The sequence below is a fragment of the Cnephaeus nilssonii genome (assembly GCF_951640355.1).
Source record: "Cnephaeus nilssonii genome assembly, chromosome: 5".
NCBI lineage: Eukaryota > Metazoa > Chordata > Mammalia > Chiroptera > Vespertilionidae > Cnephaeus > Cnephaeus nilssonii.
Genome location: NC_137076.1, coordinates 75,617,047 through 75,633,437, shown reverse-complemented (window position 1 = coordinate 75,633,437; position 16,391 = coordinate 75,617,047). Strand labels below are relative to the sequence as shown.

The 16,391-nt window shown below is 55.0% G+C and overlaps 1 protein-coding gene across 6 annotated transcripts in view; it reads right to left on the bottom strand.

The window, feature by feature from the left end:
* Positions 1 to 15,929, bottom strand: part of TCF7 (transcription factor 7) — a 32,980-nt gene extending 17,051 nt beyond the window's left edge. For 5 of the 6 annotated variants that reach the window (XM_079771871.1, XM_079771868.1, XM_079771872.1 and 2 more), the window contains exons 1-3: positions 15,468 to 15,929; positions 15,220 to 15,286; positions 14,579 to 14,703 (exon numbers count right to left, since the gene is read on the bottom strand). In XM_079771871.1, coding sequence (XP_079627997.1) covers positions 14,579 to 14,703; positions 15,220 to 15,286; positions 15,468 to 15,716 — 441 coding nt within the window. In that variant the 5' untranslated portion in view covers positions 15,717 to 15,929. Of the gene's footprint in view, positions 1 to 7,473; positions 10,123 to 14,578; positions 14,704 to 15,219; positions 15,287 to 15,467 lie in introns of those variants that run through there. The other variant, XM_079771870.1, reaches the window with a different exon arrangement.
* Between the last annotated feature and the right edge of the window lie 462 nt (positions 15,930 to 16,391).

The following is a 16,391-nucleotide window of genomic DNA, read 5'->3' as shown; positions in this document are numbered from 1 at the left end:
CTGGGAGTCAGAATGACCAGAGCCAGGGCCACCACTAGTTCAAATGGTACCTTTGTGCTAATTAGAAAAAGTATCCCTTCCTCTGAGACACCCAGGCCCATGACAGGACACATGATTTGGGGGAGCATACTGCAGCCTGGGTTTCAATTCCTTGGCCCAGCTCCCTAATGATTTTGGTTCTATCATAGTAGCCCTACTCAAAAGGCCCCCTCCAGTTCACTTCTCTTCCCCACATTGCCAGGAGCCAGGCTTGTCAGCTCTGAGCCAGGCTCCATCCATAGCCTGGCCGTGAGCATCTATTTACTCAGGCCTCGATCAGTTCTTCTGGACTCCTCTCTCAGCTCCAGGCAGCCCCACAGCTACCTCAGACTTTGTGTCTGGAGCTGGGGTCCACTGTCCAGTGCCACTGGTGCCTAAATTAAGTGCTAAGGATTTTGGCCGGTTGCTGAGTGGGAAGCTCCCCCAAGTCCTGGGACCAAGAGAATGAACTTTCCAGAGGGAGGCAGGTACCCCAAAATCTTCCAAAGGGGACTCCCCTGCATATCAAGTGGGCCTCAATTTGTGGACTCCTCCAGACCCCACCTCTGCAGATATACCCCCAGCTGGGCTCATGCCCTTTTATCCTCAGCCCCCGCTCTGAGCCCTGCTGCCCAGGACATGGTGCTCTCCAGAGGACAGCCCGAAAGCTCCCCACCCACAGCATACTGGATGTCTTGTGCCAGACGCCCACCCCAGACCATGGAGCCGTGGCCGAATCGTCTGTGGAGCTACAGGGCTGGAGGTTGGCTGGGCCACACCCTCGTGGACCAGGAGGCTTTGGTCCTGCCTGCCAGCACAGGACTGTTGCCATGGTTGCACAGAGCCCTGCCAGGTGCGTGTGACCAGTCCACCAGCTGCCTGGCCTCGACATCAGATAACGGGGCCCTGCCACAGCAGAGGTGAGGACTGGGTCCCTGCATGCAGCTTTGGCAAACCACAGGCCTGCTCTAGACCCAGCCCAGCCGAGGCACCCTCAGAGCTAGCTGAGCCTCGTGAGCTGAGTGGCCTGGCCCACAGCCTCCAGCGGTTTCTATGCATTCGTTTGTGTTTTCCTTCCTCCTCGTTGAGGTGAACGCCCCTCAGGACAGGATGTTTTTAGAGGAAAATACAAGCTTCCGGGAGCTGCTGCAGCCGAGCTGCTAGCTGATGCTACCGACATACTGTCTGGGGACTCTGCAGCAGCCCCGAGGCTGGGCACCTCCCACCCCCAGGTAGTCGCTCACTGGGTAGTTGCCCAGTCATCCAAGAGCCCACTGTGTGCTGAGGCAGGCTAGGACACAACCTAAGAGCTCAGCCTGTCTTTGGCAGTAGGGACATCAAGGCTCTGGGGAAGGAGGCATTTGAGGAGCTCAGAGATTTTGGTCCCCTGGGAGCAAAACCATAAGACTTTGTAGCAAAGGCAGGAAGAAACCAGCAGAGGTACAGGTTTAGAGACGGCAGCCCCCACTACTAAAAGCTGACTGTGTGCCTAGCACCTTGCAGAGTTCTGTTCCCCACCAGCCCCACCAGAGTCCCACCAGTCTTCCCAGCCACTCTGTGACTGTGCAGATTTTGCAGGTGGGGAAAGGGAAACCCAGAGAGGTTCGACGACTTGCCGAGCTCTCTCAGCAAGTAGTGACAGATCTGGATTTGAATCCAGCCCTTTGCGGTTCCTGGCCAAAGATCTTTACCACCCGGCAAAAGACCTCACAGATTAGCTGGTAGTGTGCCAGCATGGAGACCAAGGAGCCAGTGGTTCCCAAATTCCTCTCTCCCCCACACTGGGTCTCTAGCCCACTGGGGAACCGGGACCACCAATTCTGCCAGCAACTCCTTGCCAAGAACCTTTCTTGGAACAAACTAACTGGCAGCTTGGCTCTGACCTCCACTTAGCCTTATGTGAAGGGTGCCATGACCCTGTCCTTGAATGATTTTGGTTCTAACATAAAGGACTAAAGGAAAAACGAGAGGTTATCCTCCCTCAGGGTCTGGCTGTGCTCTCCCCCTCCACATGCCAGGAGGGGTTGGATAGCCACTGGGGTGTCTCTCCATAGGGCTTATCTAGAAGGGTAAGTGTGCTGCCTAGGAGTGAGAGCCAGGAGAGCCTTGGCCAGGCCCAGAAACTCGGAGGCTGATGGTCAGCAATGGCTCGAGAGTGGAAGGGACAGACTTGGAGATCTCATCTCCAGCCTTGGCACTGTATCCCTAGCCAGATTCATTCCAGCCAGCTTCTGAGGATCAAGGGTGTCTGAGTTGCCTGGCCTGTACTAGTCCCAGGACAGTTCTGCCTTGGGCCACAGGCAGGAAACTCACTCAAGTCTAACTATTGCCAGTTAAGGACCTTGGGGCTCTGCCTGGACTCAGGAAGGGAATGCAAGCAAGGAAGGGAAAGGAGCTGCTGGAGGTTTCAGGCCCCAGTGCTTCCACCCACGCCCCTCCTGCCCAGTGTGAGTGGGGGAGGAGGGCAGGGCTGCCAACTGCCACAGGGCCCCTCTGTGGTGGAGCTCCCTAATGAGGTTGAGTTAGGGGTTCCCAAACCACACCAAGCAGCTCTTACAGATACACACCTGAGTGTAACAGTATAAAAATACAGGGGAGAGGGTGAAATGCCAAATTGCTGGGGGTGAGGTGTGGGGAGGGATGGAACAGGGGTGCCAAGGAGACCCAGCTGTAACTATAAACTCATTTTTAAAAAACTGAGTGGAGAGATAAATTGTCTTAAGAGGCAAGGAAGCATGGCAGTTAAGGGCAGTAAAAACAAGTAGATGCCTGGGTTTAAATCCCTCTTCCAGCATTTACAAGGTGCAAGTCTCTCCATGCCTCAGGTTCCCCAACTGTACCATCGCTATACCTCACTGGATTGATGTCAGGATTAAGGGAGTTAATAATGACAAACTCAAGCGCGTCCCTGGACCAAGGCTTTTCAGGAAAGCCAGCCTTTGTGCCAGGCTGTGGCTGCTGTCCCTCTATTTCCTTTGGACTATTGCCTGATTGCTATCGGCTCAGACTGCGCAGCTCCTGACTGGCTTTCAGTGACTAAAGTCGGGGGCGGGAAGCAGAGGATGGTAGCAATAGAAAAAACTGCTCTCAAAATGCCTCTGCAGGGCTGGCAGTTGGCTCTGGTTCACAAAAGCTTTCCCACTGACGGTGAGGGGCACATTCAAGGATGCCCTCAACTTCCTTAGTCCAGCCATTCTCAGTGACTCAGGGTCTAGGAAACCCTCCAGCCTAACTCCAGACCACACAGAGGAGGGCGCCTGGGCCCAGAGAAGCCCAACCATGAGCTCCGAGCTAAGCTAGGACCAGGACCTGTCCTATGTCATGCACCAAACCTGATTCAATTTTAAATGTCATTTATAAACACTTTTCCAGGTAGCATTTATTTTGGAAGCCCGGTGCTCCTGCCTCTAACCAAGAAATACAACCTCTTTGGCCCTGGGAGCCCTGACCTTGCCAGGCATCCAAGGAGGAAAGGGTCCAGCCCTGACCCAAGCCCAGAGCTGTGAGGTCACATGCAGCGGGGCAATGAAGACCAAATCTTTCCTTGGAGCCAGAGGAATCTAGCTGGATCCAACACATGAACCCAAAAGAGTAGGGAATACATTCAGCTTCTTGACCTGCAATGCCCCCATCTCCACACATTCAACAGCAAAGGGAAAGGACAGCGAGGAGCATGGGCTTTGAGATAAAACAGACCTGAGTCCAAGTCCTGATCTGCCAGGTACTAGCACGATCTTAACCACTCTGAGCTCAGTTTCCCCATCTGCAAAATGAGAGCAATAATCGTATCTACTTTCTTGGCTTCTTGCAAGGATCTTGATATTGGGATTAAAACCCCTGGTACAGACCTGGCATTATTGTTATTATTATTCTTTCAACAACTGTTTGCTAAACACCTACTATGCAAGGCACTGAAATTCCATCAGTGAAGAGGACAGATGTGGCCCAGGCCCTGTAGATCTCCTCTAGCCTTTTTCAAAGGCTAATTCAAACCATCTTCCCTGAAACCCCCAACTCGTCATGGCCATCAATCCCTGTAGCCTAAGCAATCCCAGCTTCATCTGTTCCCACACCCTGTGGACTGCGGTCACCCCCCAGCCCCACCCATGGGGTTGCCCACCACAGCTGGGTGGCTCCCGGGCTGCATCCTGATTCAAAGCCAGCCAGCAAGCTCTAGGGTGGTGGCCACAGCCTGGCACACAAGCAGTGGCCACGCCGCCTGGACCCTCGGCTAGCTTATCCCACCGGAGACCTCACTGCTGCTGCTGCTGCAAAACTCTCCACAGGCTGCCTCTCAGCATCTCGGAGGGCCCGGGCCCACCCACCCTCTGCCTGCCTCACCCACCCTCTGCCTGCCTACCCACCCTCTGCCTGCCTGGCCACCGGGCCAGCCACAGAGCCATATGATTTGAATGAAACTTCAAACTTAATGACTTTCATGCTGGTTATTTAAAACGCAATGTAATTTTCTTAAACACCCTATTATTTCCTTTGATAGTTACAAAGCTTCCCCCAATCCCATAAGCATGTTTATTTTTAGGGAAAAGAGTGGTTTGCAGTTGGTCATGGAGACTATAGGGAAAGGGAACCCACAGAAAGCAGGGCAAAGAGTCAAGCCTAGCAGCCTGGAGAACCACAGCCGCTCTCCGTTCCTGCTGCAGCAGGCTCTCCACCGCCACCACAGAATCCGGGGCAGGCTCCTGCCCTTCTCACACCAGCACATCAGCCAGTGGCCCTCCTGTCCACCGATCTGACAGTGGCCAAGGCCCCCTTTCTGTGTCTCCCTCCACAGGACCCTGTGTCCTCATCTGTAAGATGGTTCCAATGGCTTCACCATTAACTTTCCCATGGACATTCCAGGCATGTACGGCACTGAGGAAGGGGTCTTAGGGCCACCAACACACTCAACTGCTTCCTCCTGGCTCTTTCAGACATTCTGCCCTGGGTGAGGCCTTGGGGCTTGAAGCTTTGACCAGCTGGATGAGATCTGCGCCCAGATAAAGTGGCCCCAGGCAGTGGCTGCCCACGCTGGGAGGATGGGTGGGTGTGGTCCTGTCAGTTGGGGCTCCCTGGCAAGGGAGGTGGCCTAGTGGTGGGTGTTCGTGCAGAGGTCAGCTGAGCCTCACCAATGCGGGGCGTCTTCTGGGAGTGCCTATTTTTAGATTCCAGGCTTTCATGTGGCCGAATGATGTAGAGTTTACAAAGCATCGGTAATGCGTTTCAGATGGCGGCCCAGCAGACTGGGAGGCTGGGCCTGCTGCCACCAGAGCCAGGTCAGAGTTAGTCAGAATACCCTAAGCCTGGACTCGTCACCTGTACCTCCCTCCCCACAATCCCTTCTTGCCTGATGGGGAGGCTGGCCCTGGATCAATCCTTATAATAGCCCACTCATATAGCAGGCCTCTCCAGCCAATACTTATCTGAAGCTCAGAAATCAGCCAGGGCCAGGGATCCCCTGCCCCCATTTTAGAGGAAGAAACTGAGTCCTAGAGAGGTTAACAGATTTGCCTGAGCTCATATAGCCATGAGAGGAGATGCCCTGGTCCCTTGGCTTCCTTACTCATCACAGCCCCCTGGCCTCATGGGTAAATGGGGCTTTCTAGGAGGGAGCCAGCCCACTGTTCCCTGGGGCCACAGCCTGCCCACCCATGCCTACAGCCACAGCTATATACGCATCATTTGGAAGCAGATAGTGGGGCCCAGACAGCTCTCCTGTCCTTGGAGGGAGAAAGAGTTGGTTGTTTTAATGGGAGGGGTAAGGGGACAGGGGGAAACTTATTTGGCAGAACATCCACTTCCTCTGACCTCTGGGGAGCTATGGCTGTAGAAGTCCGCCACAGTGTGAAGGCTCTGTATCACCAGTCTCCCTCTGGGCATTAAGGCCTTGTCTATTGACACAGCCCAGGCAGGCAGTCTCAATGGGTGGGACAGGCTACACAGGCAGCCTCCCCAGAGGACCAGACTCACGTGCATCTCAGCTCCACCCCAGGCCAGGGTCCCTACCCAGTAAGGGACAGTCTCTTCACCCATCAGGGGACTAAGCCAAGAAGGGGCCAAATCCTCTGACCAGGACAAACCCACCCCGCTGCAGCTCAGAGACTTCATGCATGCGAAGGATGATATGGACTACACCTTTTAGGGAGGGAGGTGGCACCCATGTCCAAACCCCAAGCATCATAGGTCTATGAGCTGAGCCTGCAAACTGCCTGAAAGAAGAAGCTAACAATGTCCTGGTTCTCAGAGAATCCCCTTCTCAGACTCCTGGAACATCAGAGTCCTGCTAGAGACAATGCTGATGAGAGAGGTGCTCTCCACACCCTGGCTGAATCACTGATGGGTGGGACCTGACCTCTGAGGTTCAGTTCCCCTTAGTAAACAGGGGGCCAAAACCCTCAACTCATGACCCTGGAGAGACTGAGAGTCAAATACAATAACACTAAAGTGGAAACTTCCACTTCTGAGGTACTCTTGCCTTGCACGTGCCAGCACTCTTGGGCCTCCCCAAAGCCCACCCCTCCCCAGGCCCTGCTCGCACCTCAATTACCCTGCACCTACCAACATCCATCCTGTGCCAGCTGCAGGCTCTGCCTGCCTCGCCCTGGTGGGGACTACCCTGACCTTCGTGCTGCCAACACACCACATATGCCCACCAGGCACTCCCAGGCTCTGGAACCAGCATTGCCTGGGCATCAAGGTCACATGCTGGGCCATCAGTATCAGCCCTGTTTCTCTAGCCTCATCTCATGGCCCCCACAGACCTGGGCTTTGGTCCACCCTCCCAATGGTCAAGAAAATACAAATTTCTGTGTCACACCCTATGCACAAGCTGTGTCCCCACACCTTGAGTGTTCTCACTCTCAACTGTGCAGGTTCCTGGCCAGCTGGAACCCTCCCAAGCTGCCCCCACTGGCCTCTCTCCCTCCTCGGTGCCCTTTACCAACTCAGGCAGAACCTCAAAGCTGACTGTGAGCCCACAGGAGAGTCTCTTGGCCTTGCCAGGACTGAGCTCTGGGAGGGCAGAGGCAGCTGTCCTCTCAGTGCTGAGACAAGGCCAAGTATACAAGCAGGGGTGGGGGTGGGGTAGGAGCAGGTGACTCAGTAACTGCCAGTAGGGGTCTCGGCCCAGGATTCTAGATCCAGCTGAGGGCCCGAGGGCCAGAACAGCTGTCCTCTTTGCACTGCCCCAGGCGAGCTGGCTGCTGAGCTGAGGGAGAGCATCACGGCTCCAGCCCAGTCTCAGCTTCAGGAGTGCTCAGCGTCCTTCACAAGGGTCATTATCACAGTGTTAACAATCCCTCCCACAGTGGCTTCCACTCATGAAGCATCTACTACGTGCTAGGGATCTAACATACACTATCGCAGTCCATTCCACAGAAACCCATGGAGGTAGGAACTCACATTATCCTCAATTTTAGATGAGGAACCTAAGATCCAGAGGGGGGTTAAGTAACTTACCCAAGGCCACTCAGCCAAGAAGTGGCAGATATATTTGAGGGTGGGTCTTCCAGACTCAATGCCTTCCCCTTCCACTCTCCTAAGGGGCCTTGGACAAGTCCCTTCCCTGACCTAGTCTTACTGTTCCCACCTGCAGAAGAAGGGTTGTTACCCAAGGATCTGGGCACTTTACCGTTGGGGGAGGGAGGCCCTGTGACCTGATAAAACACCTGTTTCCTCCAACAGAGTCTTGTTTGTACACAGTGGCAGGAAGCAGCCAGTCACAAGGTATGAGGGAGTGTGACTGTAAGTCTTCAGGACCGCAGCTGCCTAAGAAGGGCCCCCTATCCTCACCATGTGGCTCTATGTCCATCCTGATCCAGCCAGACGTCAGCAGTTAAATGACTTGAAGCCACTGCCCCTGGAGCCCATTCTTATAGCTCAACTAAACCTCCTTTCCCGCAGGGACAGAGCATGGGAGTCTCAGGAGGTCCAGGAGGCATGTTCTGCTGGCAGCCTCTGGGAGGGGATCACCAAGACCTCCCTTCAAACCCCCTCACACCTGAGCCTCTGGGCACCTGGGGAGGTGGACAGAGCTGGTATGAATGTCCCTATTTGCTGGCTGTGGAAATTGACTTGGTGAAACTGTGGTAAGGATGCAGGAAGAATACCTGGGTCCTGGCAACCAACCCAGGGCTCTGTTAGCCTTTCCACCTCACTGAGCTAGAGGGCAGCCCTAAAACTGCTGTCCCTGGGAACAGGGTGGGGCAGGGGTCTGCAGGATGGACCTTCCTGGTCCTGAAAGGCATCAAGGGAGAACGCTTGAAAGCAAAGTCCGATTTTGGGAGCAGCTGAGGGGGTGCTGCAGATTTCCCAAATACCACAGCCAACACCACATGGCCTTCCAAGTCAGGAAAGAATGCAAGTCAAAATAACTTCTAAGTCCCAATGCACACGACACATCTATTAAATGAACGATGAAAGAGAAAAGTCCACGTTAGCCATGTACACTCAGGCCCTGCAAGGACCCCAAAGTGAACTGGGGCTACAGGGAAGCAAATGCCAGATTCTTCCTCCCTCTTGGTCCCATAATTCTCCTTGGATACTGTGCTCCAGGAAAATAAACAAAATAGCCACTAAGGAGTGATTTCTACAAAGCAACATTTCCCAACCTGTGAGCAAACTGGAGGCCACATGAGGGAGACAGTCAAAATGCGAGATAAACAAGTGAAGATGCTGTACATGGCACTGTCAGGGGGCCTGCACATATGCACCCCCACACCAAGGGAAGCATCGTGGCAAGACACAAGGGCTGCATGCAGGGGTGACTGTGAGAAAAGGTCTCAGGATGGTTCAGAAGCTAATGACCACGTGGGTCTCTTCCCTTTTTTTCTTACAAAATAGCTTAAGCCCCTATCATACTGTGTAAAGGGGTTCTATATGGTTGAGGAAAGGGGACATATTTGGGGTGGTGGGAGAGGATTCTCAGGATAAGCTGAGTGGCCATAGCTCCTGTTCTGGCCCAGGAATAGCACTTCCCCTTCCAAGAACCCCTGGGTGAGGTAGAGGGTCCTGTGCACCCGAGTCCCCACCCTAGGACTGGCCCCAGAGTTCAGATCCCCAGGCCTCTGTGGCCCAAAGTGGAGATACAGCCCTCTATATGGTAGTGCACGTGGGGCTACCACTGAGCCACAACAGCCCCAGAGGAGCCAGGACAACAAGGGAGAAAGCATCATTCATGGCCCAGCCCCCACCGTCGCAAGCCCAGGCCACACCAGCACTTTCCTGGGCACCTCCCTGGCACTTCTGCCTCCTGACCTCACTCCAATGTTGGGAGGAGGGCTTACCACTCCCATTGTGCAAATGAGGACACTAAGGCTGAGATACTTTTCCTGCCCTTTTATCCTCACCTGAGGACATGTTTATTGATTTGAGAGAGAGAGAGAGAGAGAGAGAGAGAGAGAGAGAGAGAGAGAGAGAAGGGGGGGTGGGGTGTAGAAACATGAATGTGAGAGAAAAAGATTGAAACATCGATTATATGCGCTCCAACAGGGGATCGAACCTGCAACCCAGGTATGTGCCCTAATTGGGAATAGAACACCCAGCCTTTTGGTGTATGGGATGATGCTCCAACCAACTTAGCCACCTGGCCAGAGCAGGCTGAGATACTTTTGATGGATGAGCTATCTTTGGTCTGAGCATGGCAAGTACATCATAAAGCAGGGCCAACTTTGGCCAGAGAGGCTGTGAGGGTAGGCAGCCATGACAGAGGGTACCAAAGGAGGTCTCTCTGAGGAGGTGACCTTTGAATTAAGCCATGAATGAGGGATGAAAAGGTTGTAGCTATGTTAAGAGCTGCAAAAGAATTCCAAGCTGAGGGGACAAGTGCAAAGGTCCTGAGGTAGAAAAGATTCTCATTGGTTGTAAAACTTATCATGACAATGAAGTGGCTGCTATTTAGGGAGAGAAGAGTATGGTGCTGATGAGGGGGGTGGTCAGGTGCTGGCCACCCAGGCACTCAGGCTGTGGTGAGTGGTTTGGACTTTATTCCATGAGCAATGGGAAGCCACTGCAGGGTTTAATCAGGTGGGAGATGGGATCTGATTTATGTTGTTGGTTTTAAAATAGATTTTTATTGATTTCAGAGAGGGAGAGAGAGAGAGAAACATCAATGATGAGAATCATTAATTGGCTGCCTCCTGCATCAAGCCTGCAACCCGGGCATGTGCCCTTGACTGGATCGAACCCAGACCCTTTGATCCGCAGGCCGAAGACACTCTATCCACTGAGCCAAACCGGCTAGGGCTGATTTATGTTTTTAAAGGACTCCTTCGGCTGCTATGTGGAGCCTGGAGTGGCGGTTAGGGTAGGGGTTAGGGTGGGGGCAGGTGCAGAGGGACCCTGGAGGGGGCTGCTACTGCCATCTGGGTGAGGGATGGAGATGCTTGGGCTTGGGGGGTGGTGACTGAAGTGGAAAAGTGAGAAATCAGGGATATCTGGAGGGGAGCCCAGGTGCCTGCCAGTCCCTCTGTCTTCACCTGTCAGACAACTATGCCTTAGGAATTTGCTTAGCAGACCCTCCTCCTGCGCCAGCTCTGCCCAGGATACTCCCAGCTGGGTCTTTTGTGACAGCACTGTCCAGCCAGGAGGGAGTCTTCTCCACTCGGCCAGGCACTCCCAGAGGCGAAGGCTGGTTCTGGTCCATCTAGGTGCCCCGCCTAGTGCCAGCCTCCCTTCCAACAGGCTTCACTCCAACCAGAGCTGGTGATCGACCATCAGTAACCCTCCCTAACAAGGCCCTGCTGCTCTCTCTGCGGGGTGTGGAGGTCTGAGTGAGTGCATCTCTGCAGAGCTCCCCTGGATAGGCTGGCCATGTGTCAGCAGCACTTCCTTCCTACGCTCATCTTGCTCACACCCTCACCTCCTGCTCCCCGGGGACTTGTCTGCACAGCCCTTACCTGGACCTCAGACCTTGGAGTCAGGGAATGTGAGCCAAATGGCCAGGAGCCCCAGCATGAGTCCACTGCCTAGCTGGGCTCCTCCACCCAGGAGCTGATGCCTGACTCCCTGGCTTGAGGCACACCCAGGTACCAGGAAGGCTATAGTGCTCAGACAGAGGGAAATAGTCCCGAGTCCCTATAAGAGCCAAGAGCCTCAGATGTGTGTTTTTTTCCCCTGTACTGAGATGTAATTCATATACCATAACATTCACCATTAAAAAGTATACAATTCAGTGGCTTTTAGTATATTCATATGGTAGTACAACCGTGTCCACTATCTAATTCCAGAACATATTCATCACCCCAAAAAGAAACCCCATTAGAGTCCATCCTCAACCCTCTTCTCCCAAGGCCCTGACAACTACTAATATACTGTCTGTCCCTATGGATTTGCCCATTCTGGACACTTCATCTAAATAGCAAAAGGCTCATCAGCCTTCCAGGCCACAGGTTCTCAGTGGAGCCCATGGAAGGGGTCACAAGAGCAATGTGGCCTCGTATTCCTTTTGAGATGAGGATTTCTATCAGACCATCACTCCTGCACATTCAAAAGCCTGCGTTTCCCTAAGGAATGATGCCTTACTCATCCCAGAAGCCCCTCAAACTCTGGCCCAGGGCCCACTCCCTGCCCTCCACCCCCATCCCCAGGTCTCAGAGCAGAGGAAATAAAACCAAAATAAGGAGTGGCGACTGCTCTAGGCCAGTAACTGTGCAAACCCGCATTAGATGCCTGACAAACATCAGCCCTGAAATAAACTCTGACCTAATTCCCCTTACCCAAACAGAGTCTACAAGACACCACGTACCCAAGAGAAAGTAACTTTTTGGGGGGGAAAAATCTCCCTCTGCCCTGTGGCAATTGAGCTTGAGGTGGTTACTTGGCCCATTACTCCAGGCTAGGCTCAGGTCTGCCTGTTTTGAGGTACCCAATGTGGTAGCCACATGGACATTCCATCTACACATGGGCAGAGAAGGTCCCTGGCATGGGTTTTCCCCACTGTCTAGGAAGTCAAGGGATTGGTCTTGAGCTCCTCAGCACAACGGCTGACCACTTGCATTCTCTCAGAGAGGGCTGGGCAAAGGGCCGGGGAGCCTAGTTCTAAAGCCCTTGAAGGGCAGGGGCTGGGCAGCCTGTCATTTGCGCCATGAAGATGGGCTCAGGAAAGCACCGCTTTGAAGAAAACCTCCAAAGGTAGTTTTTCCTCAGGGCCCCTGCAAGGGGCTCCTGACCCACTTTAAGAGAATATTTTCTGATTCTAGACATGAACCTTGAGTCACATGATAAATATGCTCGCAAAACAGGGTCAATTAATTTTGCTTTTTAAAATAAACCATATTTTAAATGTCCGTACAACTCTTCCGAGCAATGCAAACAACTACTCTTATTTGCTATTTGCTTGTAACTATCAAGTTTTTCAGAGAGTGGAAGGGAGTGAGAGAGACAGAAACATCGATGTGAGAAAGACACAACGATCGGTTGCCTCCCGCATGTGCCCTTCAAGGGAGGTCCGTGCTCTTGACTGGAATCGAACCCAGGACCCTTCAGTCTGTGGGCTGACACTCTATCCTCTGGGCCAAACCGACTAGGGCTATCAAGTTTTCTTAAAAGAGGTTCCACTACATTCACATACATCTTCCTCACACAGTGCCACCCCTACTTAGGCCCTTGCCTCTGTCCTTGCCCACACCCCCTGAAGCAGCTGGCACCAGGGAACTGAGAGTCAGTGCCAGAGCCTGTCCTCCTCCTGTGTTCCCAGAAACTAGGCAGCGGGGAGGCAGCAGCTGAGTGGGGAGGAGAACCAGGGGGTCTGCCCTTATAGGAGAGGGTATGACACATACAAATACATCTGCTGTATCTTGAGAAGGATCCTGAGTTTAAAAAAAAATCCAGACCAGGAGAGTGGTGGTATACCCCGCCCCCATCCTTAGGCTGGAGTTGGTTGTGGGTCCACCTACTCTTTGACCAATGTGAACTAAAGGACACCAAATGGTCTCAACATCACACCCCTACAGAGAACGAGGCCCTCCCTCTCTGGGCACCCTCCCGCCACTTGCCCATGCCATGAAAGGAACTCAGAAACCCTGCTTTTCCTTGCACCACTGTGGAATCACAAGAAGCAGGAGGGGAGCCTGCCCTGCTAGGCTTGTTCTCAGGCCTAGGCTTTTTGTCTAGTCATGGTTATCACAGTGACTCCAGCCCCCTGACCATACAAGCAAGCAACTCACCTGCCAGGGGTTTGGCAGCGGTGGGTTATGTCAACTTGGCCCCAAATCGAAGGGCTGCTCCTTCTAAGGGACCCCAAAAGCATCTTTGTTAAGCATCTGCTCCTGTGGGGTAGAGGTCTCTCAGGAGAGCTGCTGCATTAGGTGGCAAGGCCAGTGGTCAGTCCCCTCCCCGCTAGACTTGAAAGGAAGCAAACATCTAGATAGAGCCACCCCCGAGCAGAAAGAGAACACTCATCCAATATGTTCCTTCCATAGATGAGAAAATAGGGGTTCAAAGTGCAAGGAGCTCACTTCCTGAGTCAGCTGTCTACAAGGTTTTCCATCCTGGGTTTCTGGAGGGAAGCCTCAATCTGTCATCTCACCTCCCACTGCCTTCAGCATGAAACCCTCATCTCCGGGTCAGCAAGCCAGGCTGTCACCCTCCTCCCTCTGGGTGACCCCCACCATGAGCCATGTGAGCCGGGATAGGGCCTGCACCTGCGGGACCCACCTACACTGTGCCCGCATTTGCACCCAACATCCGCCAAAGAGAGTCCCCCAAACCTTTCATGTACTCTAGGAGCTCTAACCTCACCTCAAATTGGGCTACCTGAGGACAATCTGAAACACTAATCTGATTTTTTTTTCTAAGTGCAGCTTAACTGCTCCAAAGCACTCCGAACAGGCCCTTCACACTTGAGATCATCTGCTCCAATGGTCAGAAAAGCATGGTTTGTAATGATCATGAAATCTTTTCAAACCACTGGGTATGTAAACATACTTAATTTACAAATTCATCAAACAGACCCTTTACCAACATTACTGATTTGAAACACCTCAACAAACCTTTCGTGGTGCATTTGAGACCAAGCCAGCTTCACTTTCCACACATGGTGTTTAGGCTCGTTCTGTTGCATGGTGCACTCATGCCAATAAGGACAGAGCAAGTCTCGATCCACAACCAGGAAATCGGAAGCCCACCAGCTTGTCTGCCGGTTCCTCCCAGCACCAAGGCTTGGGGCTTCGGGCTTTAGGGGGGAGACTAACTACAAAGCTCACAGCTCAGACCACACTATGCACACCACCCTCAGGAGTCAGGGGGATGGGTCTCGGCTCAAATTTACTATGAGAAGATTACACCCCAGCATCACCAAGCACCAGGATAAGGCCTACACCTGCTTGTGAGCAAGCTGGAAAGACAAAAGTCAACAGCCAGCGGGAAGTGGCGTCCCCAGGGCCATCCCTCCCTCCTTCAGCAAAGTTCTCCTCTGGTTCACATCCTACTGGGCACGAATGGGAAGAGAGACCAGAGCAGAATTCTCCTGTACCTATTTTGTTGTAAGTGAAAGTCACTTCTTGCCCGTGCCTCACATACCTGGTCAAGGAGGTCGCAGGCACCCGGCTGGGCTAGGGCCACTTACCAGTGGGGGCTGCGGCTGGGGGTGCTGCCCTGCTCCCGAGGGGGGCGGGTAGTGCATGAGCAGATTGAAGGCGGAGTAGACGGTGTCTTTGTACATGCTGCTGGCGCACTCCGGGGCCTTCAGGCCTGGAAAAACCACAGCTGGGTCAGACACGCCAGCCCGGGCAGCTAGGGCTGAAGGCTGTCTGCTCTCGAGAGAAAAATAAGAATTGCCAAGGGGTCCCTTTCAAGTTCGTGAGAAGAAACGGGATGGAGGTGCCCAGTGCCAAGTTTTGACGAAGATCCCGAGGTCCAGGCCTTCCCTAGGCGGCCCCCACTTGACCCCCACCCTCCCAGCCGGCCAAGGAACCTTGGCCAACGCTTTCTCCTCAAGACAGGGGATTAGGCAGTCACCTGGGCAGCAGGGGAGGCGGAGATGAAGGGGGTCTGTTTACTCATATAAAGGTCAGGGCACCGGAAGTGACTCGAGCCCGGAGGCGCCCGGGAAACCCGCCCCCCAGTCTCCCCACCCCCTCGGTTTTACCGCCTCCGGGAGCTGCAGTTGGGGGGGAGGGGGGGAGGCGCCCCCTCGGTTCGCTCCCTCCCTCCCACGGAGGCCTGGCCTTAGCGGGTGGAGGGCAGCCGGGCCGTGCAGAAACTCACCGTCCTCCAGAGATTCTGGAAGTTTGTCGGGGAAAAGTCTCTGCGAAGTGTGTTCCCGCCCGAGAGCCTGCGGGGAAATCCAGAGGGGCCGTGAGGGGCGCGGGAAAAGCTGGGGACTCCGGGCCAGGGGCTACAGGGGCTCTGAGGGATGGGGACCCCCTGGGCCGCGGAAGGGAGGGGCGGGTCCGCTAGAGCCGAAGTCGGGCCGCGGCCGCGCGAGGAGGAGCGGGGCGGGGGCCGGCGCTCACCTCGGGCCCGACCTCGGCCTCGCCGCGGGCCCCGGCGCCGGCCCCCGGGACCCCCGCGCCGCCCGCCGCGCCCTCGGACTCATTGACCAGCGACGACTTGAGCTCGGCCAGGTCGCGCTCGGGGCCCGCGGCGCTGTCGCGGCTCTTGTCCTGCTCCTCGCCTTCGTCTTGGAAGGCCAGCAGCTCGTCGGGCGCGCCGAGGTCGTCGCCGCCGCCCGCGCCGCCCCCGCCAGAGTCCAGCTGCGGCATGGTGCGCTCCGCCCGCGGGGGCGTGCGGCGCCGAGGTGCGGGGCGCGAAGCCGGCCCGGGAGCGGCGAACCCGAAGTCCGGACCTACGAGCCCGGAGCGCGGCGGGAGGAGCGCGGGCGGACTCCGCCTGGGCGGGCTGGGGGCGCTGGGCGCTGGGCACTGGGCGCGGGCGCCCGGCTCAGCCGCTTCGGGAGCTGGCGGGTCGGAACATCAAAGGCGCCGCCGGCGGAGTGCGGGGGGCGGGGCGGGGCGCCGGGGGCGGGCCGGGAGGTGGGTGGAGCCAAGTCGCCCGGCTCCGCCCCTCCTCTCCCGGGAGAGGCCGGGACGCGCCCAGGGGTATATTCTTAAAGGGCTCGCTCTCCCGGGGTAACCCGAGCGAGGCGTCGGACACCCTGAAAAACGGCGGGGATTTAAAAGCAGGAGCCAAAGTGTGAACTGCGTCTGTGTCCGGAGCCTAGGGCGTCCTGGGCTTGGATTTGGGCACTTCCTAGAGCTTGGGGCTGCTCGGAGGCTGTGCTCCAACCCCGCACCGGCAGGAATTGGCCTCCTCAAAGCCCATTTCCCAAACCTAAGCCAATGAGGTCGTCCCCTCACCGCGCGAACACAAGCCTGTACCCTTCACACATTTATTGAGTGCCTGTTACATGTGGGGCTCATACGTCACATTTGCGAGGG